At 44.5% G+C, this 27,762-nt stretch overlaps 2 protein-coding genes across 2 annotated transcripts in view; both read left to right on the forward strand.

Annotated features, from left to right (window-relative positions):
• The window catches only part of LOC105881437 (anoctamin-2), a 184,354-nt gene extending 175,081 nt beyond the window's left edge, over positions 1 to 9,273 (forward strand). Inside the window, exons 13-14 of the mRNA XM_076007860.1 lie at positions 6,801 to 6,912; positions 9,148 to 9,273. Coding sequence (XP_075863975.1) covers positions 6,801 to 6,912; positions 9,148 to 9,235 — 200 coding nt within the window. The 3' untranslated portion in view covers positions 9,236 to 9,273. The remainder of the gene's footprint in view (positions 1 to 6,800; positions 6,913 to 9,147) is intronic.
• Positions 9,274 to 9,366: 93 nt separating this feature from the next.
• LOC142873424 (anoctamin-2) overlaps positions 9,367 to 27,762 on the forward strand; it is a 57,533-nt gene continuing 39,137 nt past the window's right edge. The window contains exons 1-2 of the mRNA XM_076007746.1: positions 9,367 to 9,463; positions 25,627 to 25,772. Coding sequence (XP_075863861.1) covers positions 9,384 to 9,463; positions 25,627 to 25,772 — 226 coding nt within the window. The 5' untranslated portion in view covers positions 9,367 to 9,383. The remainder of the gene's footprint in view (positions 9,464 to 25,626; positions 25,773 to 27,762) is intronic.

Consider the following 27,762-nt stretch of genomic DNA (forward strand, 5'->3'; position numbering starts at 1 on the left):
TCCTCATTCTGTCTGGCTGCCAGCGTTATGCACTTGCCAGCTGGGCTGTTGGGGACACCAGTCGGGAGGAGCTGGTTTTCCAAAATCCAGATTCTGCAGCTGGCATCCTCGTGCGGCTTCCATATGATTAGGATGGAACTCCCAGGACTCTGAGCCCTAAGCTGGCCCCGTGGGACAAAGCTGGGCTTTCATACTAATTATTTTCCAAGGCAGTTTACAGCTGCGTCATTTGCACTCGTATTTTTTCATGACAGGATGCCACAGAGGTTAACACTTAGAAGGAAGGGGTGGAGGTGGCAAGGGCTCTGCTCCCTGGCTGTCCTTTCTGGCCCCACATGGACTCTGCCCTCTGCTGGGAATCTACTCCCATGGGTGGGGATCAGGTGAAACCTCCAGATGGCCTCGAATCAGCATGGGGTGCTTCCTGGGGGAGGCGGGGTGTCAGGGGCACAGGAAGGATGGGGAGGGGTTCTCTGTCCACCTTCCCATGCTCTCTCCACCTCACTCTCCCGGCTTACGCCCACAGAGCGAGGGAGGCTAAAGGCACCTTATCTGGAGCTGCATGAGGCACAGGCTGGGCCGTGTGCTCTCCAGAGACCTGTGTCTTGTGAGGGTGTCCTGCCCAGTGGCCTGAAATGCAGACTGCCCTTCCTGACCTGCAGGTGTCAGGTCGGCGGGCTCCCAAGTGGACCACGGGGCTGCTCGTTCCGTCTCCTCAGCCGCGTAGTCTGTCACGGGCAGGCAAGGCTCCCTGGGTTGGCTGTTGAAAGGGACCCAGACGTCAAACGAGCTCCAGGCTTGGCGCCCCCTCGCCAGGTGCTCCCGCCAGGTGCTCTCCCCCCATGGCCAGGTGCTCCCTGAGACCCCTCCCCAGCAGCCTCGCAGGCACGCAGCATGGCCAGAGCTTCTCTGGGCTGGGCACCCAGCTGATTTAGTGGCCTATCAAGTGGATCCGGGTTGTTTATTGGAAATGCCCATTATTTATGGTGGCTCATGGCCCTAAAGCACAGGCACGGGCTGTTTTTAGAAATAAAGCTAATAAATAATAGCCAGGCCTGTGATTTATCAGTATGGAGGAAGGGAGCCACTCATTTCCAGTTGGAGCAAAGACATCTGAAAGGACCAGATTCAGAGACCTTGGAGCAAATTCCTGTAGGGACTGGGCGATCTGAGCGCACACAGTTCAAAGGGGATTATAAAAGGAAATTGAAGACACGTGTCAGCCCATGCCTCATCCCAGTCCCCTTCTACACATGATTACAAGATAAGTTTTTCAAACTTTTAGACCCTCAGACCTGTTTACTTGGTTTTTTAGGGGGCATTGGCTTTAATTTTCTTATCCCAAAAATATTTAAAAGAGATGGGATGCGGTGACGTTGCTGTTGAATTGGATGCCTCCGGCATGCTGGAAAGAGGCTCAAATTTCCATCGGAAAAAAAATTTTAAATTCTGTTAAACAGTTTTTCCCTTTTTCCTTCTCCTTCCTTCTTTCCTTCCCTCCTTCACTTTTCCTCTGCCTCCTTCCTTCCCCATTCTCTTCCTATTTCTTTGTCGCCCTCTCCCCCACCCCCGCCACTGCATCTGTCTCTCCTCCCCAGTCTGTCTTATCTGTACCCAGACCCCGCAGCGCCCTGTGGGCAGGTGCAGTCCCTGCCTCCGTGCCCATCTTGAAGCAGGACTAGGTCTTCCAGCACGTCCCCCAAGGGCAAATCCAGGGTACTTTTAATGAGTCTTTACCAAAGATTCTGTGAGAGGCAGGGAGGCCGCCACACTCCAAGCCACGCAGCAGCAGCAGTTAATGGCCGTTCCCACAGGGCTCTCTGCCTCCCCTGTCACTTGCATGAGACCAGGCACAGCTCGCATGGTCTCCCTCTGCCCTTCCCCTCCCATCGCACCGACCCTCCCCTTCCTGGTCCTGCATCCAGCGCCGGCACCCCGGCTCTTGTTTCGAGTTAACTCTCTTTGGGCTGTTCCTCTCTCATGTGGGTTCACCTGTCATCCTGCTCAGCAAGAATTCCCTGCGTAGGATTTGTCCTCCGTGCAATATGACAGGGGATTTTTAGTGTAGGACAGATATTTTTTCACTCTTCCAAATAATTGTTTTCCTGCCATTCATTCCCTCATCCATCCATTGAATAAATTTGCATGGTAGAGTACATCTGGCAACAACTGTAGTCTGTCCAGGAGTCCTGCTCTAGTCTTGCTCATTGTAGAAAACCATCCAAACTGCATGGAGGGGTTGGGGAGGGAGCAGGGGTTGGGGGGTGATAGGGTTAAAAGCCACATGAGGATTCAGAGTTATGAGGTCTTAAGATTGAAAGTGACCTTGGAAATCAATGGCAGACATTTCCACCTGGGCCTCCAATTGTCTCCTATGGTCAAAGGGAGACAGAATTGGGACAGTGAAGGGGCTGTGGAATCTTCAGCCCGTGAGGACCTGATGCGTGTAAGTCAAACAGGGAGGCGCTGGCCCCTGTGTCGGGGCAGGATTTGCAGCAGGGAGGGGAAGGGCTTAGAGTTTCAAGATCTTACAAAGTGTTTGCTAACATGCATAAACCAAAGGAGAAATAATGGAAGCAGCGGTGTTGGTGTACATGGTAAGTACAGGTCATTATCCAAATGATTATGGGATGAAACAGTGTGGGACTGCCCGGGTCTTTTATCTCATGGGGCTGCTAAACTGTCTCCCAGCAGAATGGTAGAATTTTCCAGTTTCATCTCCCACGGAATTACACTGCTGTCTCCAGATTCCCTGGCAGGCAGTGGCACTGGCGAAGTAGCTGCATAGGGTCTCTCTGCTTTCCCTCTCCCAAGTCCCCTCCCAGGGCCGGGGGTCCGGGTGCACTTCTGCCTGCGGCTGTCTCCCTAGCAGCCTCTGCTGGGCTTGGGCCATTGCAGATGCTGCTGGGTTTATGTTGGAGGCCCCTCCCTCGCTCTGCTACCGTTCTCCAAGACTACTGTTTTACTACGGCAACTCAGCTTCGAAGGTTCCTCTCTGAATTTTTGCAGGCCTTTCTTAGACCTCCAAAATGTTGTCTGCCTCTCTCAGCTTTGGAGGATGTGCTAATCAGAGGATGTCCGAATCCATTCCCAGTGATTTTTTTACTAGAAAGTGTCAGAGTGTCCCACTCAACACTGCCTTTTGATCCATTTCTCCCCACCGACAAGTGACCGCTGGCTCAGCAGGTGTGCAGGCCTTGCCATCCTCCGTGGCCACTGGGCCTTCTCTGAAACACTGTCCCCACTTCCCAAGGGCGGGGTCTTCGTTTAGGGATATCATGGCTGGTATCTCGGGACCTGTCTCTCCCAGAGGCCCCTTCACCTCCCACAGTGGTCTCTTTAAGCACCTTAGCTGTGCAAACGCGTCCCGCAGAAATGTGATAAACCGGCAACGTTTAGTTCTTGTCCCTGGCGCATTCAGCCGGGTGTTTGGAGGACAGTGTTCCACCTGGCGATCAGGGGTCTGGCTTCCTCCTTCTGGCAGTGCCACCATCCTCTGGGGCCTTGCCGTCTTCCCCGGGAGGTGAGGAGAGAGAGACAGAGAGAGCAGGGAGCGCGCAGCAGAGGCTGAGGGCGTGACGCTGCTCCCAGCTCGCTCCGCTTGCCCCGGCTAGCCCGTCTCCAGCAGGAGGGCGAGCCTTTCAGAGCCTGGCCAGCCCGTGCCTCACCTTCTCACCTGGGAGGCCTTGCGCAGGCCAAGCTCTTGGGGGTCTGCTCTTGGGTTCCAGGATTCTTCTCCCTGCCATAACCCTTGCTTTAGATTCATTTTTAATATTAAAATCTGTATGTGTCTACATATGTATGTATCAAATCTATTTAACATTTTTACCAGATGCAGTGTTTCCTGAGCAATGCCTCGTGCAGTTGAAGATGCCTAACAAAGTACTCCTGTCCACTGTGGTTCTGTCCCGCTGAGCTTGGCCGGCACCCTAGTCCCCACACAGGGACTTTGTGTCTTGCCGATCTTCAAGCCTGCGTCTCCAGAGGCCAGGGGCGCGTTAGAGGCTCTCCAAGGCTCAGGGGAGGCCGAGGGGCTTTGGTCCTCCCCACAAGGGTGGTCTTTGCACGTGCGGGAGGTGGCGGGTGGAGCGCCAGGAGGAGGAGCCGTCGCTGAGTGGTGGTGTCTCCTAGTTCTCAAAGCTGTGCTCTAGGGCTGACAGTGAATTAAGGGCTTGCCGTGCTGAGCTGCAGACTAGATCATGGCAATGCAGCCGCCTCCTCCTTGACCCCTGCCGTGAGAGAGGAGATGGCAGTCTGCTGCTCACGGTCCGTCTGGAGGAGACTCAGCAGTGAGCAAAAGGCTCTGCAGAGAGAAGGTGCTCTGTGGCGCTCCTTGGAGGAGAGGGGAAGTCTTTATTCATCTTGCCGTGGCGGCTGGCACATGGCCAATGCCCAGTGAACGGGAACTGAAAGTGAAAAATATTTCGTAGGTGCATCGGGTTAAGTTGGGGGTGGAGGGTAAGGAGGTGAAAGAGTGTGTGTGACACAAACCATGATGGATCGAACACCCTGATCTCAAAGTGCGGTGTAGCAAAACTGTCTCTAGAGGCAGGCAGATCAGGGTTCAAATCATACCTCTGTTACTTACTTGCTATGCGATCTTGGGCAAGGCTGTAACCTCTCTGGGCCTCAGTTCCTGTCATCTATAAAGTGAAACATCACACTTTCCTTGCACAGGGCAGCGAGGCTGCAGTGAGATGACAGAGCTGCACGCCTGTGCACAGTGGCCTCTGTAGAGCAGGTGGGACCTGGTGCTCTCGCGCTGCACACCCATCCCCTTGCCCGCCTGGCGGTCACCTTCAGATAGTTCCTGCCCACACCAGTGGCTTCCTGCAGCACACTGCCTGCGGGCGTCCTCTGGCCGTGGGAGCAGGCTCAGCCCGTACACAGGGCAGGCTGCAAGTGCCAGGGAGTGGACCTGACAGTGACCTTCAGCCAATGAGGGGCTCCTGCTTGCTCCCCGCTCAGGGTGCTGACTCTGGGATGTGTGTCGCATGGTCCCTGAGGAGGACCCAGTGGGATGGAGCCCCGGCTGACTGCAGCACTAACCTGCTCGTGAGCACATTCGTCTTGGGTCCCTACTTCTCTGCGTCACCATCCCAGCTCCCCCCAAGTTTCCTGGGGGCACCTCCCAAGTTAACTACTTACTCCTAAATCCTTACTTAGGGGAATCCTGACTTAGAGGGATCCCAACAGATGGACATAGGCAATCAGTGATAGCTACTGTTATTGTTAATTTTCAAAGCGCGTGGGTGTAGGTCATCAGGGAGATATAAATTACTATGGAAGAAACCAGAAAAGAATTGCTGCCAGCTGAAGCATCTGGGAAAGCTTCAGGAAGGAGATTTGACTTGGAGAAGGGTGTGAAGGGTCTTCACTTGAGGAGATGGGTCAGGGAAGTGCATTTTAGGGGAGAGAACAGGTTTTCATATCCATTTCCTCAGTGGTCCTACAAAAGCTGTGTGTACATACATCAGACGGCTTCACACACCGGCCTCATCTGGACACAGAGCTCCCCGGCCGGCCGGCCGCAGCATCGTGCTCCTGTGCTCAGCACACGCTCAGGCTGTGCTTCTCAGTCCATGTGACACAGGGGCGGCGCTTTCCTGCTTCTGAAGAGTGCGGTTCTATGCCATGAGCCTCATGTGCGTGTCCCCCAAAATTCCTATGTTGAAATTCTAACCCACAAGGCGATGTTTATTAGGAGGTGGGGCCTTCGGGAGCTGGTTAGGTCAGAGGGCGGCGCTTTCGTAAGTGGGATTGTAAGAGACCCGAGGGGGATGCCCCGCCCCTTCCACCATGGAGGACACCGTGAGAAGATGCCATCCAGGAACCAGAAAGCAGGCCCTCGCCAGACACCAAGTCTACCTTGGTCGTGGACTCCTAAGCCTCCAGAATTGTGATAAAGAAACTTGTGGTTTTATGGGCTGCTCAGTTTGTGGTATTTTATTATAGCAGCCCAAATGGAATAAGAGCACCCCGTAACCTCTTACCTTGGTTATCAAGCCACTTGTCAAGGTCTGTGAGCCCCTCCCACGCCTCCTGCACAGTTGACCCTGGCGCTTCCCCTGTGGCTCGAGTCTTCTGAAGGGACCTGTGAGGCTCCTGCTCAGAGGGTCTCAGGGTCCTTCTAAGCATGTCAGCTGACTCTTCTGCTTGGACCTGGTGGAACACACTGGGGCTGTGGCCTGTGAGTCTGGGACATTAGGCTCAGGCTGTGCTTGTTTCACTGACCTTATCTGATGGGCCTTCATCGTTTGAGTGAGCAGACAGATGTTTCAGCTCCCCAGAGGATGGGTGGATGAATGCCTTCCTGCTGAAAATGAAGGAAGGGAGAAAGAGCAACAGTGCCATGGTGCCCTCTTAATTCTAGTTCACTGGCTAACAAGCCTTTTTATTTAGGGATCTTTGTTCAAGCAAACTCTTGTGAAGTGGAAATTATTTAGGTGAAGCTGAGTTCCCCTTGATGAAGGAAGTAAGGGCAGTTGTCGAAGCTCTGCCTGCTCAGGCCCCTCTTTGCAGGGCACAGTGTGAAACCACTGCTTGAGTGGACAAGAAGAGACAGGTGGAAGGAGAAAGGTGGTGACCCCATGGGCCTTTTGCCTTCTGTAGCCTCACATTACCTGGAAAACCACCTGGGGCTTCCCAGAAGAATTCAGTTCTAATATGCCAAGAGATTGGATCTCTTGGTTTCTACTATGAAGGAGTCAAATGAGAGACAGTACTTCAGGTCAAGGTCAAAACTCTGGAGAGGTAAGAAATCTCACCTCAGTCTCATCAACTTTGCTCTTCTCTTGCAGAGGTTCCGAAAACAGAACAGAGTTTTGAAGAGCGCTTGATACTCAAAGCTTTCTTGCTAAAGTTTGTCAATGCCTACTCCCCCATCTTCTATGTGGCCTTTTTCAAGGGGAGGTGAGTATAATGGTGTCACACATGGAAAGGCAATTTGTCACTGAGACCGAGTCCTCCACTGTCAGGACAAGTAGGGTCAGCCCGTCCCCATTGTCACACCCTTAGTCCCATTCTCCACCCCATTTCCACCTGGCTGCTCACGAAGCAGGAATGTTAGCTCTGTATAACTTTGAATTAGCATCTTCAGATCCTGATAACCAGGGAAACTTTATAGGGATTTGGTTCTGGACCCTAAAGGGAGAATCTTAGGAGAATTGGTGTCTCCCAACTTTGAGGATAAGGCGGGAGGGAATTTCATGTCTAGCCAGTGGCTCTTAGGTCTTGCAGTTCAATTCTGATGCTAACTGCCAGGAGTTAATGGGTTAAGGGCACAGTTCTCCACAAGACTGCCCTCACTTCAGACACTAGTCGCATGCTCTGGGGTTCCCATTCCCAGTGGGCAGTGGACCCACTGGCTATAAATTCTGGGGTTCCTACTACCCCACCAGGTTTGATAATTCACTAGAATAACTCACAGAACTCTGAAATGTGCTACACTTACAACTAAAGTTGTATAGTAGTAAAGGGGTATAAATCTAAACTAGCAAATAGAAATGGCATGTAGGTGAAGGTTTGGGGGGGGGTCTTGATCATGAAGTTTCCACGTCCTCAGCACATCCATGTGTGTCACCACCCAGGGAGCACACTCATGCAGCAGTGCCCAGAGTTTTTACTGGAGTTCCATTGCTTAGGCATGATTGATTAGATCATTTGCTTTATAACTGGACTCAATCTCTAGTGCCCTGAGGTCAGGCTGCAATTACATGGCTCGAAGCCCAAGCAAAGTGGTTGATCTTTCTGGCATGACTTGCCCCTTCTTGAGTAATCTCATTAGCATAAATTTAGGTATAGTCCTAGGGCCTGCCCTGGATAACAAAGACATTCCTGTCACTCTGGAAAGTCCAAGGATTTAGAGGCTCCACTCAGGAACCATGAACAGGGGCGAATAAAATTCTTCATTATACAATAGTTCTGGATGTAAAAATCACTTATAAATTGTGTTTTGTGGTCAGGCCGGTTGGCTACCTACAAGGAGATTTCCCAATAGACATCTACCAACGATATCAAGAATGCTTCCTAGAACTAAAAGCTCATTAAGCAGGCATTGATAGAGAGAACTGGCTCATTCACATTTGGCAGTTTCTTATAGGGGTGCTTTTGACCCCGTCTGAATGCTTCTGCCCTTGGCTGTCAAGAATTATAGTAGCAGGGAGACTGCCCACGTTAATGAATGTCTACTTCATTGACACGTTCTATCTAAACTTAATAGCAACAGCAAATTACATACATGTGATAGTCTAGGCAAAACAGGAGGGCAGATCCTGACCCGTACCTGCACCATAGAATATTGGAAGACATAGTCTTAGCAACAGCGCACTAAATGTGCAGTAAGTGCTGCGATAAGAGGTATAAGGAAGTGTTGGGGGAACGATTATGAACAGAAACAGCAAGAAGACCTCATAGAAGGAAAGATTAATGCTGAGGCTTAAGTGGCCGTGTAGGGTTTCAGCAGGTGTGGAGGGGATGCCGTTGCATGTGAGCAGGATTCTTCTGATTGTCTGGCACCATGGTTGGCTTTTACCTCTCTGCTTTGCCCACCTGCTTGGTCTTATTGTCCCCTAATAAAATAGACTCCATTTAGAAGAGGAATAATGCAGGTCTCCTCCATTCCTTTGAATATTTGCAGTAAAAAGTCAGGATTTTTTGTTTTCTGATCCCAGGAATCTCTACTTACAACTTTAGTCCTTCTCATCCTTCCTTTCCTGGGAATCAGAAGCCATCACTAAGGAGCTGCAACCAGAACCCAGTTCTTCACACGAATTGAGGAAGAAGGCGCACAGACAATACACTTAGAGATAATCTAGACTTCACTGTGCTTAAATCAGAAGTTATCTCACACACACACACACACACACACACACACACATACACACACACACACAGCCCCACACCAGGCCCAGCCTCAGCCCCTGCCCAGCTCACCCCCATCCCCTGGAATTTGACTGAGTTAAGAAGGGAACCATGGGTGGTATAGGTGGTTGCTAGCCCACAAGCTCCTGTTCCTGAGTGAGCTAGCACCCACTGGCCAGTGGTTCAAGGAGGACATTCCTAGCGGCTGTTTCCCCCAGAAGACGGGTCCCCAGGCAGCCCTGCATGCTCTGTCCCCCTAACTCTTCCCACACTGTCTGATTTCAGGTTTGTGGGCAGGCCTGGAAGCTATGTCTATGTGTTCGATGGTTACCGCATGGAAGAGGCAAGTACAGCCACTGGGTTTCGCGCCTGACTAGTGGTTTGTAGGTGCAGCCCCAGCCCCACTCTTGTCCCTGTCACAGCATGGCTGCACGCATGCCCTTGCTTCTGCGAGCTCCACTCAGTCTAACTGGCCCGTTTTTATCTTCTCCTGCCCGCAGTGTGCTCCAGGGGGCTGCCTCATGGAGCTCTGCATCCAGCTCAGCATCATCATGTTGGGGAAGCAGCTGATCCAGAACAACATCTTTGAGATTGGAGTCCCGTAAGTAACGGACTCTCCTCGCCTCTCCCCTCCCTGCCAGGGGCTTGCCCAGACTTGCAGCAGGATTTCCATGGCCTCACCTCTTCTTAGGTAGCTTGGTTATTTATTCCTCTATTTCCAATAGCTTTCTCCATGGGGCAACCCCTCCACCTGCCACTGGCCTTATTTGCTAACCTCGTTTGGGATATTTGGGGCTCAGGATGATTTATTCTTTGCTTGAATACACATAACTAATAAATGACAGAGCTAAGAGTTAGATCTCTTGGACCCCAGAGTGTGCAATATTTTTAATGCTATTTGTCCTCCCAGTGAATGAGTAAAAGAGACTTTCATTATGGTGGATAGATGAATATGAAGGTTTGAAACATCATGGAATTATTTAGGAAGATCTCTGAAAAGAAAGTGTGTAATATATAATCGTAGGAGGGGCAGGATGAATAGTCGGTGAAACACGGAAGGGGTCGCTCCCCTGTGGATTCTCCCGCCCCGCCCCCAGGGCTCCCTGCACATTTCAGAGGGCTCTTTTCAGTCAGGCAGGCTTCGCATGGAGATAGCCGTGAAATAAACACTGACTCACAGGTACCAGACCTAAAGAAAAGGATAAGCTAAAATCAACTTGCAGGTCAAAGAAAAATGTAACCTTCTGCTTTTCCTTTCTATTGCTTTGTGGTTTTAAAAAAGGCTCAGTTTCAGGGGCTGCTTTCAGCCAGCCCAGCAGCAGAGCGCTGGGGAACAGAGGTGCGCGGGGTAACTCGGATAGGCCTCGTCCGTTCTCTGTAGGAGGACGAAACGGACAATCTGTTCCAGGCCCAGGGTCTTTGCAAACCACTTTAAAGATTGGCCATCCTGGGTGTAATCATCAGACAGTCCTCATAAGGTTAGTCGAAGATTCTGTGACACACTTTCTGAGATATTTACTAGGCACATTACATTGGTGGTTCTGAAAAGTCCTCCAATAAAGACACTCATTTAACCTCTTTCTTTCCAGCTGTATTTCTTCATGTTTGCCCAAGGCTCTTAGTTGCAGCCATTGGGATTCACTCTGGCTAGTTTAAGCAGTAAAGGAATTTATTTAAGAATAAAGCAGCTGACAGAGTAGTATTCTTTAAGGGCCAGAGAGCCGGGCTCCAAGCTACATAACCAGGAACAACACTGTCTACACTGCAGGAGGACTTGCAGGGAATACCATGGCCTTTACCTTGTCGTTCTTATGGGTAAGGCATTCAAAGAAAGATATATATGAAATGGCCAGTGTCTGCTCAGAGCTTAGATTTTTAGTTTGGGACACAAAATAGACTGCATGTAACTGGGTGCTCTCTACTGTGGCGAAAACTATCCAAATTCAGAATAAGTAAAGGTCAGGAGTTTGGAGGCAGTCAAGGAAGGCTTCAGAAACAGAGGAGTTTCTTTCAGGCTGTGTCTTAAAAGAAGACTGTCACCAGCATATGTTATAAGATGGTCTGTCATTGTGTTCATTATTTTTATTTTTTATTTTTTTGAGACAGAGTCTCACTCTGTTGCCCAGGTTAGAGTGCCATGGCATCAGCCTAGCTCATAGCAACCTCAAACTCCTGGGCTCAAGCAATCCTCCTGCCTAAGCCTCCCGAGTAGCTGGGATTACAGGCATCACCACCATGCCCGGCTAATTTTTTCTCTATATATTTTTAGTTGGCCAAGTAATTTCTTTCTATTTATAGTAGAGACGGGGTCTCGCTCTTGCTCAGGCTGGTCTTGAACTCCTGACCTTGAGCAATTGACCTTCCTCAGCCTCCCAGAGTGCTAGGATTACAGGCATGAGCCACCTCGCCTGGCCCCATTGTGTTCTTTAAAGAAACAAGTTCTCTTAGGTATATATATATATACCTAATATGTATATATATATATATAATATGTGTATATATATATGTGTGTGTGTATGTGTGTGTGTGCATATATTTGTTTTTCTACACAAAACAGACTGACTCTGGTCTTATCACAAACACCTCAAGACCTAGGTGGTGCCATAGTTGGTGAGCTAAGGCTCAATGAGATGGCAGTTCCCTGAGCAGGGTCTTGGGACATGGCAAGGGCAAGAGCCCAGAATCCCTCTAAATCTATTTAAGGATTGTGGAGTCTTAGGTTCCTTGGGCTCAATGGAACCATTAGAGAATTGTATGGTCCAACCCCCTTTTCCATGTAAAATTATACCAGAGCCACCACTTCCAGGGGGTGTTGGAACATCTAAAAGGTCCCCAGAGAAAGCTGTTCTTTAGTTTTCCTCAGAAATACATTTATAGAGCTAAAATTATGATGGGGAAAATTTAACTTGCTTGGCAAGAACACCCTGTTTAATGAGGGCGCTGCTTGAAGGAATGAGATTCTCAATGCTGCGTGCAGCGCTGTGCTCCCCGTGCTCGGAGAGGCCTCCCCACAGGCTGCCCTGTAGGCAGAACACATGGGGGTTTCTGCGCATGTGCCGGCACAACCTCAGGGGGCACCTGGGTGAGCGCTTTTCTTGGAGCAGGACTGGGGGGAGCATTGGTGTCCGGGTGCCTCACCCCACCTTCCTGCCTCCGGACTGCAGGCCACTCACTGGTGGTCAGGCAGACCTAGGGAAGCTGATGGTTCTTGTTCTCTGGGAGCTTACCATCGCAGGGACCACATTTATTATGGACAAACATCCGGAGAATGTACAGATGGTGCCAAAGCCACATCTGGCCCCTTTGAAGCCACAAGGCCAGCCCCTCCTCAACTGCTACAAAGGCAAGTCTTCATCCCCTTCAAACATCTGGGGAAGACACCTGCCCTTCCAGAACATTATGATTCTGTTGGGGATAAAATTGTTTACAACTAATGGGCACGAGATGCCCATATTTTTGCCCCTGGACATCTGCTCTACCACTTTGCCCATTCTATCTGGACCCAGAAGCCTTTCATTGAGTGTAAGAGAAACAAGAACCCAGGCATATGTTTGGGCAGCACATTGGCATGTTCCCCACCCACCAACTTCATCCACTCCATAACAGATGAAAATAACACATGGTTATTTGCTTTGAAGGCTAAATTTTCTTGTTTATGATTGATGTGCATTTAATACCGTGTATGTTTAAAACTGTGCCACACTTTAATCAATGGCAATTGCAGAGTAACTCATAGACCTGTGGACAAGCCCCTTCTTTAAGTCTTATTGTCTTCATCGCTTGATGGACCTGATGCACTAACATCATCTCTAAGGTGCCTTTCAGCTCTGACACCCCATGACCCTCTCCTCCAGCGAATGAAGCTGGTCCCTGCCAATTCCAAATATAAGTCACTCCAGTTTCAAAAGATGTTTCCTCATTCCCGTTTCTATTCTGCTAAAAGACACAGACAACATAATTATGTAGTTGGATTCAGGGCCATGGAGCAAAACTTCTACCAAATGCCACGATCCTCCATCTCCAAAGTTCTATTTTGAGTTTGGCTGCATGAAATCACTATGATTATGATTATTAAATCTTCTGCTCCCTACTCGGAGCCCACTCTCAATAAATTAGAGTGGGCTTCAATAAATTAGATCCCTCCATTAGTCTTATGTATGACACAGGCGAGAAATGCAAAATAAGAAAAAAAAATTCTTTCACAGTCAAAAGAGAAATGACAGTTGAGTCTTACAGTGAGGAAGGAGTCATGTAAACTATAAAAATTAGACCCAGTGGTCTTTAACATATCCCTGTAGGGCAGAGAGTTGATGGTCCAACAGATCTGGTTTCAAACCTAAGCTTTACAATATACTCACTGTGTGATCTAGAAAGATTTCCATCCAACGTGGAAAAACCAATTTTTTCCATGTGGCATCGGCTTTTATGTTTAGGGGGAAGGCTCTGAAAGTGTCAATCCCAAGGAGTGACCCGGAGAGACCAACTCAGGAATGGTATTTTTCTCTTCTGTTCCTGGCTCAATGGCTTTTGGTTCGCAGCACAGCTCTTGTATACCTCAGAGCTTATAATGAATTCTTTCCCCAAGGGAGATAAGTATTCATCTTAAAGGTCATATTTGATTTTTCTAAACAGAAGCAAGTCTGGAAAGTTAGGCAGGTGATGGTGTTGGATAAGAATATTTGGGGTAAACTATATGATAACGATGCACAGTTATAAGATTCATCATCTTTGGTTCATCCTCTACCTCTGAAAGCAATTTTCCAATATTCTTCCGAAGAAAAATTGTTAATGTTTAAGACTATGTAATTGACCTTTATCAGTAGGCCAGGTAGTCAGGTATCATTTCTTTCTCTCCCTAAGGGTACAGCATTCTCATGAGATTCTGTGTGTGTGTGTGTGTGTGTGTGTGTGTGTATGTGTATTGAAAAAATAACACAATTTCGACGGCCTTAAGAACCTTACAGTCCAGCAGGCTTCTTAAATAAGAAATTGTTTCCCAATTTTCAGTCATGCATGAACCAACTCTGAAATTTCCCCGACATATCTACCCAGACAGCTCTTTGCATATTAGTTTTCTCTGAACTAGTTCACTTTTTTAACTTAAATCCTTAACATTTCTGAAATTGGAAAACTAACACCATCAGTTACAATACTTAGCAAATGATAGTGAAAAGAAATACAACAAAAACAGAACAAAACAAGCAGTGACATTGTATCCTGCCCAGGGCTCTTAGCCTAAGATCTGCGTCCTCTTTGTGAGAAAGGAAGGCGAGCTGGCCTCGGTTGTCAAAGGCACACCAGTGGCGGGCTGGGGTTTTCTCCTCCACTGTGACCAGGGGGACGAAATGAGGGCAGAAAAGGAAATAACTCTTTCCCCAGGTGCTCCAATGAGAGGTAGGGCCAAGGGTGGAGACCTTCCGGGAGTGTCCTGTGCTCTGCTGCCTCTACCTCTGCCCCAGGTGGGGCCACCGTGAAAGCCCTGCTGAGTCCACGCACCTCCCCCAGGCAGCAACTCCGCCCGCCTTTGCTCCCCAGAGACCTGGAGATGGAAAACAAAATGCTACAAAGGGAGGCAGTAAAACTGGGGTATCTGCACTCCAGAGGCAGCTCCGCGACTAATGCCATGATAATAGATAAAACTTGGTTGCGTGATCCGGCCTCGGACGCTCCCCACCCACAGAGCCCTGCGCTCTCGGGGACTGGCACAGTTGTGACAGATGCTTTCCAGAGAGGAGCCGGCTGGTTTCAAACATGACAGGCCCCGGAATATGCTCATAGGCGTGTCCTTCTGAGACAGCTTCAGGCGTGATGCGCAGCGTGGCAGAATCTGATCTCGTGCTGTTTATTATCTGCGTCCGTGGCTGGGAATTTCCCTCATCCCCCCACACCTGGCCTTTCCCATGTGTGTTTGTGCAAAGTGGACTTGGGATCCAACTGCCCGGTGCTCCTGCAACGTGCCACACGACAACCCAAACCCTCACTTTGATTCCGTCTCAAATTCAGCTCCAGTGTACATTGAAGAACAACTGGAAATGGGCCTCCTCTTGTTCAGAGAGATGGACTTTGTTTTGAAAGGGTGATTACCACCTTTCTCATGTGCCAGATTGTCTCCAGGGCATGCTTTGGGATGGACAGAGCAGACAGCAGACAGACAGATGCATCCATGCCAAAATCCCTCTCTGTTCCTATCCTTGCTTAAAAGCACCAGATCATACCCCAGAATAGCTGTTAAATATACCCCTGGACATAGCTAGTAAGGTTTCATAAACTTTCTGCTTTCTTTTGGTAAATGTGATAAATGTTACATTTCAAGATTTCAAGATGTAAAACAGTCTCTCTGCAAAGCCATCACAGGAGGTCTGTGTTCTACCCAAATACAGTGGGATCTGGCCACGAAGCGAAAGTTTAAGGAACAAATTTGAAACTCGTCAGGTGTCAGGAAAAGGAACACACGGCTCAGAGGTCGATGTGTTCCTCATCTTTGGCCCGTTTAGGGCTAGGTCTGCCTTCTTTAACGAGGCTAAAGGTCTGTAGGGAACTGCCAGGGGCCAGACTCCTGCTGCAGGGAGGCCCAGGTGTGACAGACAATCACCACGGTCCTGGGTGAGCCCGAGAGGCTCAGGCCGAGGAAAAGCACTGAGCCTTCCGGACAGTTTCTAAGACTTGACATTAAAAAGGGACGGGAAAATAGCAAGTGAAAAAAACAAGGGGATAACATCAAAGGAGTTATTTTAACGAGTGAGTGCATCACACGGTTGGAATCATAATCTGAAATTTTCCAAAAGCCCATCTGTATGTTATACAACTTGCAGGGTTCCTGTTAGATTCCGCTCTGGAGGAACTTTCTTTATTAATCTTTTTAATGGTCACTGAGATATCCAGGGGGAAACTTCTGGGAATGATGAGTTCATAAGAACTATTTGTGGATTTTTCTCCCTTATCTTTTTGGACCTACTCACACTTGGCCGGTCCTTGACACAAAGTCAAGGTCCCGCTTCTGCCCTTGCCTTCTCTGCCACACAGCCTCGCAGTTGCCCTTCCTTGTCCTTTGAAGGCCCTTCCTGCTCTACTGCATCTCCTCACTGTTGCTTCTCCTGCCGCTCTGCTCTATCCACAGCTGACGTCCATGGCTGGGGCTTCAGCTGCCCTCCCCAGCCCAGGCTGTTTGCAGGGCTCTGGGCACATACACACGACGGCCTGCTAGACACCTCTGCTTGGTTGTCTCGTGGTTCCTCCATCTCAATGTGCCCAGAACAACCTCTTCTCCTCCTCCTCTTCCTCCTCCTCCTTATCATCATCAAAACTGCCTCTTTTGTAGTGTACCCTATCTGAGCAAAGTGTGCTAGTACCAAGGAGAATCATCCTTGATTCCTCATTCTCCTTCCCCTTTCATGGACAAGCCCACACCATCTTTTTAATTCTACCTCCTAAGCACGTCTCCAATATATCTACTTCTCTTCACATCTCCTATAACCCTAGCCTCTGCTACCGTGAGCTCACCTGAACCACTGCATAAAATGGTGTGCGAGGCCTTCAATGCCATGAGCTTACATGACCTTCCAAGTCTTATCCTTCATCACTTTCTGTCTTGTACTCTCTGCGCCAGGCATTTTGAACTCTGCTTTCTATGAGCCATTCTCACACTTGCCTATGGCTGCATACATAATTCCCTCTGTCTAGAATAACACTTTCACTCCTCATACCACTCTCCATCTTTCTCACTCTTCTTCTATCATCTTTTGCTGGTTAGTCCTGGTTTACACATCTCTTCCTCAGGGAGGACTTCCATGTCTCAGCCAGGTTAGGATTCTATATTTCATGTTCTCATCCTCACTTAAACTTCTCCCTTCATAATACTCATCACATTATTGGCAACACTCATTTAAATGCCCCTTTTTCCAACTAGAATTCCTAATCAAACACATCAGATGTCTTATTAGTTATATTTATTTTTTTCTTAGAGACCATCTTCTAGGAACCTTCCATTTTCCTGCTCAAATCAGAACTGTTTGTTCACTAAAACTTCCATAGAGCTATCAATCTGAATTAGCCCCAATACCTTCTTTTGCTGATGGAGTCTCTGTTTTCTGGATTCTGTTTGTTTTCTTCCTTGCTTTATACCCTTGGTTGGTGAAATTCATCCTCAAGGAACTTTGTAAGAAGGGATGCATGCAATGTTAACTTTTTTTGAAAAACTGTGTGTTTAAAAAATGCCTTTATTCTGCCTTTGCACTTCATTATAGTTTGGCTGGGTATAAAATCCCATGCTGAAAGTTATTTGCCTTCTGGATGTTAGCCACTTCGGTACAGCACTCACCGGCCACGAAACCTTGCCCACAGCCAGCACTCATAGTCTGCACGACAGTCTGTGCTGTGCATTGATGACGAATCCATTTTGCTCTTGTGTGACAAGGAAGGCTTTAAAGCACTGAAAGCTTGTTTTACTTTACAGACAGCTTTACTTGTAATGTAAGTCAGAATAGATAACATATACATATATATTCTTATTACATTATTTTTAAATGTTCACAATTTTATTTGATAAATGAAAAATTAGAAAAGTCATATCATGGCTGTTGGCTAAAGTTGATGCTCGGCTGTGCACCTTCATCTGTGGCTATCAACTGTAGTCAATGCTCATACTGAAGTGGTTAAATACATTTCCCCAGAGTCTTCTAGTATCAAGGGCTCATGTTAAAAATTGTAATATATTTTTGATTTTCAATGAGTGGAGGAGGATCTATGTTTGTCCCTCTGGACCTGGAAGATGTGTGCAGATCTTAGAATACTTTTCATTATCCCTAGGGTTCTGAAATCTCATGATGTGTGCTTTGATGGAGGTCTTTTTTTCATCACTATGCTGAGTGGGTTCTTCCAATCAGAAAATACATGATCTTCACCTCTGGGATGTTTCCTTATATTTATTTTGTATTTTCTTCCTCCCCATTTTCTCTTTCTTCCTTTTCTGATTAAATGTTAGAGTTCCTAGATCAATTTTTTTATCTTTTCTTTCCTATTGTCCATTTTTTTGTCTTTTGTTCTAATTTTTTCCTGAGAGAATTTATTGATTTTTATCTTCTATCATTCTATTGAATTTATGTCAGACCTAGAATTTCCTTCAGTCATTTTCTCTTCAGGATAAACTTCCTGCTCCTGTTGGTATTGGAAAGTGCTAGTCACTTGGGCATTGTGGGCGCAAAGACATTAGGGTCTATTGTTCCCTAAGTAGAACTTTGACCGATCACTACCCCCTGTTAGGATGTCTGGTGCCTCCAACTCCTGAGCCTGTCTGAGATTTTGCAGAGTAAGTTGTCTTGCTTCTCAATGCCACCTTTCACTGTGGACACTTGCTATTCAACTGCCACAGCTTTGCTAATTCTGCCATACACTGTCCGTCTTCCAAGATATTCATTATCCTGCCTCACATACCACTATATTCATGACTATTTTTATTAACCTGTGGATTTATACATTTTGTTTTTCATTCACTGTTATTTTAGTGGCATTTTGGAAGTGGATAGTGATGTATGCTTGTGTTCAATTTTTCATGTATAATCAAAGCCACTAATTGTTCTTTACTTAGGATTTTCCCAAGTTTTCTGATTTCTGTAGCTGGAGGAAAAGTCTCAATTGGATTTCTGGGTCTGGACCTCTTCACTCTCCCTTATTTCCTTCCTTCTGTTCTTTTCTGTCTTTTGTTTTTTTCCTTCATCCTCTCCTTCTGTGCTGACTCACAGGCAGGGCCTCAACTGGAACACACTATTTGGCTTCAGAATCTTTAGGTTCCATCTAGTTTTTCTCTATTTCTTAATAGCATAGTTTTTTGTTTTTTGGGTTTTTTTTTTACTTTGGTACAAGTTTTATTTGTTACAAGTGGGCAATAACACCTGGATATTTGAAGAATCCCTTTACACTATTAGTTCTGCAGAAATCACATATTGAACTATCCATTAGAATAGAAAATTCATAGCTGTTCAGACCCCAACAAAGCTAATTGACCCGCCAGGATAGAACAGAGCGTTGTAAATATACCATTGGTATAACTGTCAAACAAAATAATTTATTACATAATAATTAGTTCTGTATGTCCTTAATGAATTCTTTTTATTTATTTTTTGGGGTATTTTTGCTTTTTTTAAAAAAATTTCAGAATATTATGGGGGTACAAACATTTTGGTTGCATATATTGCCTTTGAACCATCCAAACCAGAGCTACAAGCATGTCTATCACCCAGACAGTGCACTCTGCATCCTTTAGTTGTGAATTTACCTATCCTCCCCACCCCTTCCCACCTGCCCAGTACCCAGTGAATATTACTTCCATATTTGCACCTAAGTGTCGATCATTTAGTACCAATTTGATGGTGAGTACACATGGTGCTTGTTTTTCCATTCTTATGATACTTCACTTCAAAGAACGGGCTCTAGCTCCATCTAGGATAATACAAGAGGTGCTAAATCACCATTGTTTTTGTGGCTGAGTAGTACTCCATGGTATACATATACCACATTTTATTAATCCACTCATGTATTGATGGGCACTTGGGTTGTTTCCACATCTTTGCAATTGTGAATTGTGCTGCTATAAACATTTAAGTGCAGATGTCTTTATTATAGAATGACTTTTTTTCCTTTCGGTAGATGCCCAGTAGTGGGATTGCTGGATCAAATGGTAGTTCTATTTTTAGTTCTTTGAGGTATCTCCATGTTACTTTCCATAGATGTTGCATTAATTTGCAGTCCCACCAGAACTGTGTGAGTGTTTCTATGTCTCAGGATTCACACCAACATTTGCTGTTTTGGGACTTTTGGATAAAGGCCATTCTCACTGGAATTACGTGATATCTCATTGTGGTTTTGATTTATATTTTCCTGATGGAGATGTTGAGCATTTTTTCGTTATGTTTATTGGCCATTAGTCTGTCTTCTTTTGAAAAGTTTTTTTTCATGTCCTTTGCCCAATTTTTAATGGGGTTGTTTGATTTTTTTTCTGCTCATTTTCCTAAGTTCTATATAGATTCTAGTTATCAGCCTTTTATCATGTTTAGCATGCAAAATATTTTCTCCCATTATGTAGGTTGTCTATTCACTCTAATGATACTTTCCTTGGCTGTGAAGAAGCTTTTTAGTTTGATCAGGTCCCATTTATTTATTTTTGTTGCTACTGTGATTGCTTTGGGGATCTTCTTCATAAATTCTTTGCCTTGGCTGATGTCTATGAGTTTTCCCAACATTTTTTCTAGAATTCTTATGGTTTCATCTTTTAGGTTTAAATCTCTTATCCATTGTGAGTTAGTTTTTGTGTGTGGTGAGAGGTGCAGATCCAGTTTCATTCTTCCGCTGTGGCTATCCAATTTTCCCAGTACCATTTAATGAATAGGGATTCTTTACTCCAGCATATATTTTTGTCTGCCTTGTCAAAGATCAGATGACAATATGAGGATGGTTTTATATCTGGGTTCTCAGTCCTCTTCCAATGGTCTATATCTCTGTTCTTGTGCCAACACCACGCTGTTTTGTTTGTTATAACCTTGTAATATAGCTTGAAGGCTGGTGGATCGATGCATCCCAATTTGTTCTTTTTGCTTAAGGTTGCTTAGGCTATTGGGGTTCTTCCATATGAAGCATAGAGTTATTTTTTCTAAATCTGCAAAAAATGATGTCGGTATTTTGATAGGGATTAAATTGCTTCTATAGGTCACTTTAGGTAGCATAGAAATGTTAACAATATTGATTCTGCCAATCCATGAGCATGGTGGGGTTTTCCATGTGATTAGATCCTCTGCAGTTTCTTTTCTCAGTGTTTCATAGTTCTCCCTCTATAGGTCTCTCACCTCCTTAGTTAAATATATTCTTAAATATTTAATTTTCTTTGATGCTATTGTGAAAGGTGTTGTGTCTTTTATTTGAATTTTGTCTTGACTGTTATTGGTATATATGAAAGCTACTGATTTGTGTGCATTGATTTTTTATCATGAGACTTTGCTAAATTCATTATCAATTCCAGGAGTGTCTTGGCAAGATCTTCAGAGTTTTCTAGATATAATATCATATCATCAGTGAAGAGTGAAAATTTGACCTCTTCTGCTGCCCTTTGGATACCCTTCATTCCCCCATCTTGTTTGATTGCTCTGGCAAGGATTTCCAGCACTATGTTGAATAGAAGTGGAAATAGTGGGCAACCTTGTCTGCTCCCAAGTCTAAGTGGGAATGCTTGAGCTCTTGGCATGTACCAAGCCCTAAATTAAGCATGTTAGTTAGATTATCTCTTTTAATGGATACTATGATAAAGTTAATATTTATTTCTTCATTTTAAAGATAAGAAAACTAAATCTTACAGAGTTTTAATAACTTGCCCCAGAAAATGTAGTTGGTGAATTATAAAACTTGGTTTTACATAACCATTTCCTGACACCAAAGATTAGATTTTTAACTACTACACTATTCTACATCCTCCTGATGGCAAATGATCAGACCAGACACTGATCACAGTGTTATTTTGAACCATTAGATTTTTTCTAACTGTTAAAAACACTTTCAAATGATAGAATGAGTTGGCCAATTATATCAAGGGTGATCCTCTGGAAATTCTTACCCAGGCGTTGCATGGTCTTGGGTGAAGAATGTTGTAGGGAGGAGAATTGATTCCTGCATGTGGATGAAACATGGATTTCAAAATCCCCTTTAAAATCTTATCTTCAAGTCTATGATTCTGACTGTTCTGCTGTCACTTCTCCCAACTATCTCCTAGAAACATTCTCTTAGATAGGTTAGTGAAATTGGCACCTTGCTCCTTCACCTATTTTCATTCTCTGTACATAGTGTATCAATGAAATTTGAAAAGACTACACCTCAGGCATATTTTATCATTTAATATTAAAAATAATAATACCTATCATTCAATGATTCAATGCTCAGTATGTCTAGATATTGTGCTGAGGACCTTATAAACATTGATTCACTTAATCCTGATATCAACCTTGAGAACTTGGACCATTATCATCTTATTCTAGATAAAAAATCCTGACTGTAGTTGTCTTAGTCTACTCAAGCTCCCATAACAAAATACCAAAGATTGGGTGACTTTATCAATAGAAGTTTATTTTTTCATAGTTCTAGAGGCTGGAAAGTTCTAGATCAAGGTCTAACAGAGTTGAGTTTCTGGCGAAGGCTCTTTTCCTGGCTTATAGGTAGCTGCCTTCTCTCTGTGTCCTCATTTGGTGGTTAGATATTTCTCTGTCTCTCCCTCTTTCCCCCCTCTCCTTGTCTCCTCCTCTCCCTCTCCCTCTCCCTCTCCCTCTCCCTCTCCCTCTCCCTCTCCCTCTCCCTCTCCCTCTCCCTCTCCCTCTCCCTCTCCCTCTCCCTCTCCCTCTTGCTGTAAGGTCACCAATCCTATTGGAATAGGACTCTACCCTTTTGATTTCATTTAATCTTAATTAATTCCTATAAGTCCTATCTCCAAATACAGTCACAATTCAGTCCATAGTAGTGATGAGCAATGATTAGCTTGGCTTTAATGGCAAGATGATGCTATTGATGTTATTGAGACCCAAAGAATGTTTGGCCCGGGAGAAGAGAATCTTTCTACTACTTTCCGGACACCCATCCCTTTGCTTTCCATGAAGAGGGTGGATAGATCACCTGTTGGACAATAAGCCTGGCTCCGTCTCAGCCTTTGACAGAAAAAGTCAACTCTGTTGTTGCTTTTCAAACAGCAAGAAGAATTAATGGGGTTTTTTTGGATTTAAAGAAACCTGATCCTTTTTAAAAAATATTTAAAATTTTTTTTATTTCAGCATAGTACGGAGATACAAATGTTTAGATTACATATATTGCCTTTGCCCCACCTGAGTCAAAGCAGAGCTTCAAGTGTGTCCATCCCCCAGATGGTGCACACTGAACCCATTAGGTGTGAATATACCCATCCTCTTCTCCCCCTCCCACCTACCAAACACTTGATGAACGTTACTACTATATATGTGTACTTAGGTGTTGGTCAATTAAATCAGTTAATACCAATTTGATGGTGAGTATATATGGTGCTTGTTTTTCCATTCTTGTGAGACTTCACTTAGTAGACTGGGCTCCAGCTCTATCCAGGATAGATACAAGAGGATACAAGAGGTACTAGATCACTATTGTTTTTTGTGGCTGAGTAGAACTCCATGATATACATATACCACATTTTATTAATCCAATAATGTATTGATGGGCACTTAGGTTTCCACATCTTTGCAATTGCGAATTATGCTGCTATAAACGTTCTAGTGCAGATGTCTTTTTTATAGAATGTCTTCTGTTCCTTTGGGTAGATGCCCAGTAATGGAATTGCTGGGTCAAATGGTAGTTCTACTTGTAGCTTTTTGAGATATCTCCATATTACTTTCTGTAGAGGTTGTACTAGTTTGCAGTCTCACCAGCAGTGCATGAGTGTTTCTATCTCTCCACATCCATGCCAACATTTATTGTTTTGGGACTTTATGATACAGGCCATTCTCACTGGAGCTAGGTGATATCTCATTGTGGTTTTTATTTCCATTTCCCTGACAATTAGAGATGTTGAGCATTTTTTCATATGTTGTTGACCATTAGTCTATCTTCTTTTCAAAAGTTTTTGTTCATATCCTGTGCCCACTTTTTGATAGGATTGTTTGATTTTTTTCTTGTTGATTTTCTTAAGTTCTATATAGATTCTAGTTATCAGCCCTATAGTGGATGTATAGCAAGTGAATATTTTCTCCCATCTGTAGGTTGCCTTTTTGCTCTAATGATAGTTTCCTTGGATCTGCAGAAGCTTTTAAATTTGATCAGGTCCCATTTATTTATTTGTTTGCTGTGATTACCTATGTGGTCTTCTTCGTAAATTCTTTCCCTAGGCCAATGTCTATGAGAGTTTTTCCAACATTTTCTTCTAGAATTCTTATAGTTTCATGCCTTAGGTTTAAGTCTGTTATCCGCCATGAGTTGATTTTTGTGAGAGGTGATAGGTACAGATCCTGTTTCAGTTCTCTACATGTGGCTATCCAATTTTCCCAGCACCATTTATTGAATAACGATTCTTTTCACCAGTGTATATTTTTGTCTGCTTTTTCAAAGATTAGATGGCTACATGAGGATGATTTTATATCTGGATTCTCAGTTCTGTTCCATTGGTCTGTATCTCTGTTCTTGTGCAAATACCACGTTGTTTTAGTTACTATAGCCTTATAGCATAGCTTGAAGTCTGGTAAATTGATGCCTCCCAATTTGTTCTTTTTGTTTAAGATTGATTTTGCTATATGAGGTCTTCTCTGGTTCCATACGAAGTGTAGAATTATTATTTCTAGGGATTGTATTGAATCTGTAGATCACTTTGAGTAGCACAGACATTTTAACAATGTTGATTCTGCCAACCCATGAGCATGGTATGGTTTTCCACCTGTTTATGTCCTCTCCTATTTCCTTCCTCAATGTTTTGTAATTTTCCCTGTAGAGGTCTTTTACTTCCTTAATTATATTCCTAGCTATTTTATTTTCTTTGTTGCTATTGTGAAGGGTATTGAGTCTTTGACTTGGTTCTCAGTTTGACTTGAAAAGGTGGAGGAAATGGACAAATTATTAGAAACACACAGCCTCCCTAGTCTCTATCAGGAAGAAATAGAATTCCTGAACTGACAAATATCAAGTACTGAAATTGAAGCAGCAAGAAAAAACTTTCCTAAAAGAAAAAAGTCCCAGACCAGATGGTTTCATACCTAACTTTTACCAGTCCTACAAAGAAGAATTGGTGCCTATTCTGCAGAAATTTTCCACAACATCGAGAAGGAAGGAATCCTCCCAATGCATTTTATGAAGCCAACATCACCCTGATACCAAAACCAGGAAAGGACACAACAAAAAAAGAAAACTACAGACCAATATCCCTTATGAATATAGATGCAAAAATTCTCAATAAAATCCTATCAAACTGAATTCAGGTACTTATCAAAAAATAATCCATCATGACCAAGTGGGCTTCATTCCAGAGATGCAGGGATGGTTCGACATTTATAGATGGTTCAACAAATCTATAAATGTAATTCACCACATAAATAGAAGCAAAAACAAAGACCATATTATCCCCTTGATAGACTCAGAAAAAGCATTCAACAAAATTCAGCAGCCTTTTATGATAAGAACACTTAACAAAATAGGCATAGATGGGACTTGCCTAAAAATTATAGAAACCATATCTGACAAACCCACAGCCAATGTCATACTGAATGGGGAAAAATTGAAAGAATTCCCACTTAGATCTAGAACCAGACAAGATTTCCCTCTGTTACCACTTCTATTCAACATAGTACTGGAAGTCCTAGCCAGAGCAATCAGACAAGACAAGGAAATCAAGGGCATCAAATGGGGGCACAAGAGGTCAAACTATCACTCTTTGCTGACAATATGACCTTATATCTAGAAAATGACAAAGATTCTGCCATGAGACCACTGGAATTGATAAACAAATTCAGCAAAGTCTCAGGTTACAAAATCAATGTACAGACATCAGTAGCATTCCTATACTCCAACAACAGAAACCTGATCCTTTGTGGGGTGAATCTTTTATTATCTTGATAAAGGACCTCCTTTGGTTATCTTTGGGAGAAAAATAGTATCCGTAGTGTCTCTCTACTTGTTCTTGGATCAGAGATGGCTTTAGTATCAAAACTTTATTTTTTTCTCCTTTCTGTCTGCAAAACTAACCCTGTTCTTCAGAAATTTTTGATGCCTGCTTCACTTCTTTTCTAGGAAGCTGAAGAAACTATTTCGGAAGCTGAAAGATGAGACAGAACCTGGAGAAACAGACTCTGCCCATTCAAAACATCCAGAGCAGTGGGACCTAGACTACAGCTTGGAACCATACACTGGACTGACTCCAGAATACATGGAAATGAGTAAGAACCCATGATCTTTACCCTGGTGGTGGGTGCAGACAAGGTGCCTGTGGGGAGGTGGGGCAGGGAGAACATTGGGAAAAAGACTAGGGCTCCTTTGTGAGCTTCATGGCTACTCAATGTCCCCTTCTGTACCACACGAAAATTGAGAAAAGTGGAGCAGAAGGAGCCCTGGAATGAGAACCATAGGTAGCTCTGTCACCAATTTGATGGATGATGTCCTCTTCTCCTTGGGTTTCCTCTTTTCATCAGTTTGGTCTCCCATGTCTTTTCCCATGGTTTCTATCATTGACAAAGGTGAAAGGGAAATGGTGAAATATGAAATTTAAGAATAGTTTCCATGAAAGAAGAGTAAAGTAGTCCTATGACCGTTGAGTCAAGGATATATACATCTTTTACCTGGAGAATATAGGTGACTCCCCCACTCTGATCAAGTAGGGCTGGATAAGATGTCAGCTTTTCAGCAAAAAAGTTGGAGATGTTTTGTATAGAGGGTGAGAGGCAGATTTCTAGTTGCAGAGCCTCTGATTCTTTTGAGTAAGGCTTGAAGGCAGGAATGCATATCAGTACAGGCTGATAGAACACAGTCATTTCAGAAGTTCCTTAGAAGTCTGAGTTTCCATTATAAGAAGTATCTTAGACTAGCTGCCTTTGAATTCTTGGCTACTTGAGAATAATCCTGACTTCTATTGGGATGGATGGTTGAGAAGCCTCTTTCCTAGACTTGGAACTAATGAATTAAAAGCATGGGATACCAGAGATCAAGAGCCCAGATATAGCCTCTAAACATTTACTTAAGATACAGATCTTTGAGAAACATCAATCAAATTAAATATCAAGTGAAAGAATCACTTGATATTTAATTCAATACTTAATATCATCATACCCATCATTGTGTTTACATAATGGCTCCTGCTCCCTTTGGTTAGTCACTTTTAATAGGGGGGTATCAATGCCTTTCTGTGCACCTGGTCCTTCACTCATTATTTCTAATGGATATTTATCCTATTTTGTTATAAGAATTTGTGTATGCATGTTAGGGGTGGAAGAATGGGCAGGGTCTAGATTAGACGGCCATGAAAATTCTGTTCTAGCCTTGGGGTGTCTAAAATTCTAGGCAAAGCCAGAGCTTTGTAATCTAAATCAATTCACCTTAGGAGAAGCAAACATTATGTCTGCTTTAGGAACAATAGGCAAAGAAAAAACTGAGACACAGTTTATGGAAGCACACAGCTCACTTATGCTTTTCATGTTGAGCTAAGTGCTACTTCTAATCCCTAACGCTGAACCAGATATTTACACAGAGGTGATCACTCATATTTCAGATACCATTCTACATCTGCCATTCTCTCATTCAGAAAGAGAGAAATTGCTGCCAGGGATTGAGGCTTCCTTTTGGGCAGGGGCTTACATTAGGAATCTGTGAGCTCTGTCTCTCTACCTATACCCTCCAACCACAGTGCCCCCCACCACTGGGTTTTACATGCCTGCCAACCTATCTGTCCAGCTAGCTGGCTCTTTCAAAGCTCCCTCTTTTGAGTGACTAAGAGCAGAGACTCTTGAGCCATACTCCTTGGGTTCAAATCCCAGCTCTGTGACTGACTAACTGGATAACCTTGGATAAGAAGCTAATCTTTATGTGTCTTGATTTGCTTTGCTATAAAAAAAAGACAATAACACCTACCTCATGGAATTCTTGTGAGCAATTAATGAATTGATATCTCTGAAGTGCTTACAAGAGTATCTAGCACACAAAAGCACATATTAAGTGTCAAGTATTGTTTCTCTTAATGGTCCTGAGGCCGGAGGAAGGCAGAGTATGGAGAAATATGCTCTACTTTATTAGCCACTGTGTCATTGAATATAACATCCACTATGTGTTTAAACTTGAGAACTTACAAAGTAATGAGAAGAGGAAAAAAATAAAGAACTAGAAGACTTGATGATCTCTGCAATATAAAAAACAAAACCAAACACAAATGAAAAACCT

This window comes from Microcebus murinus, chromosome 10 (assembly GCF_040939455.1).
Source record: "Microcebus murinus isolate Inina chromosome 10, M.murinus_Inina_mat1.0, whole genome shotgun sequence".
NCBI classification, from domain to species: domain Eukaryota; kingdom Metazoa; phylum Chordata; class Mammalia; order Primates; family Cheirogaleidae; genus Microcebus; species Microcebus murinus.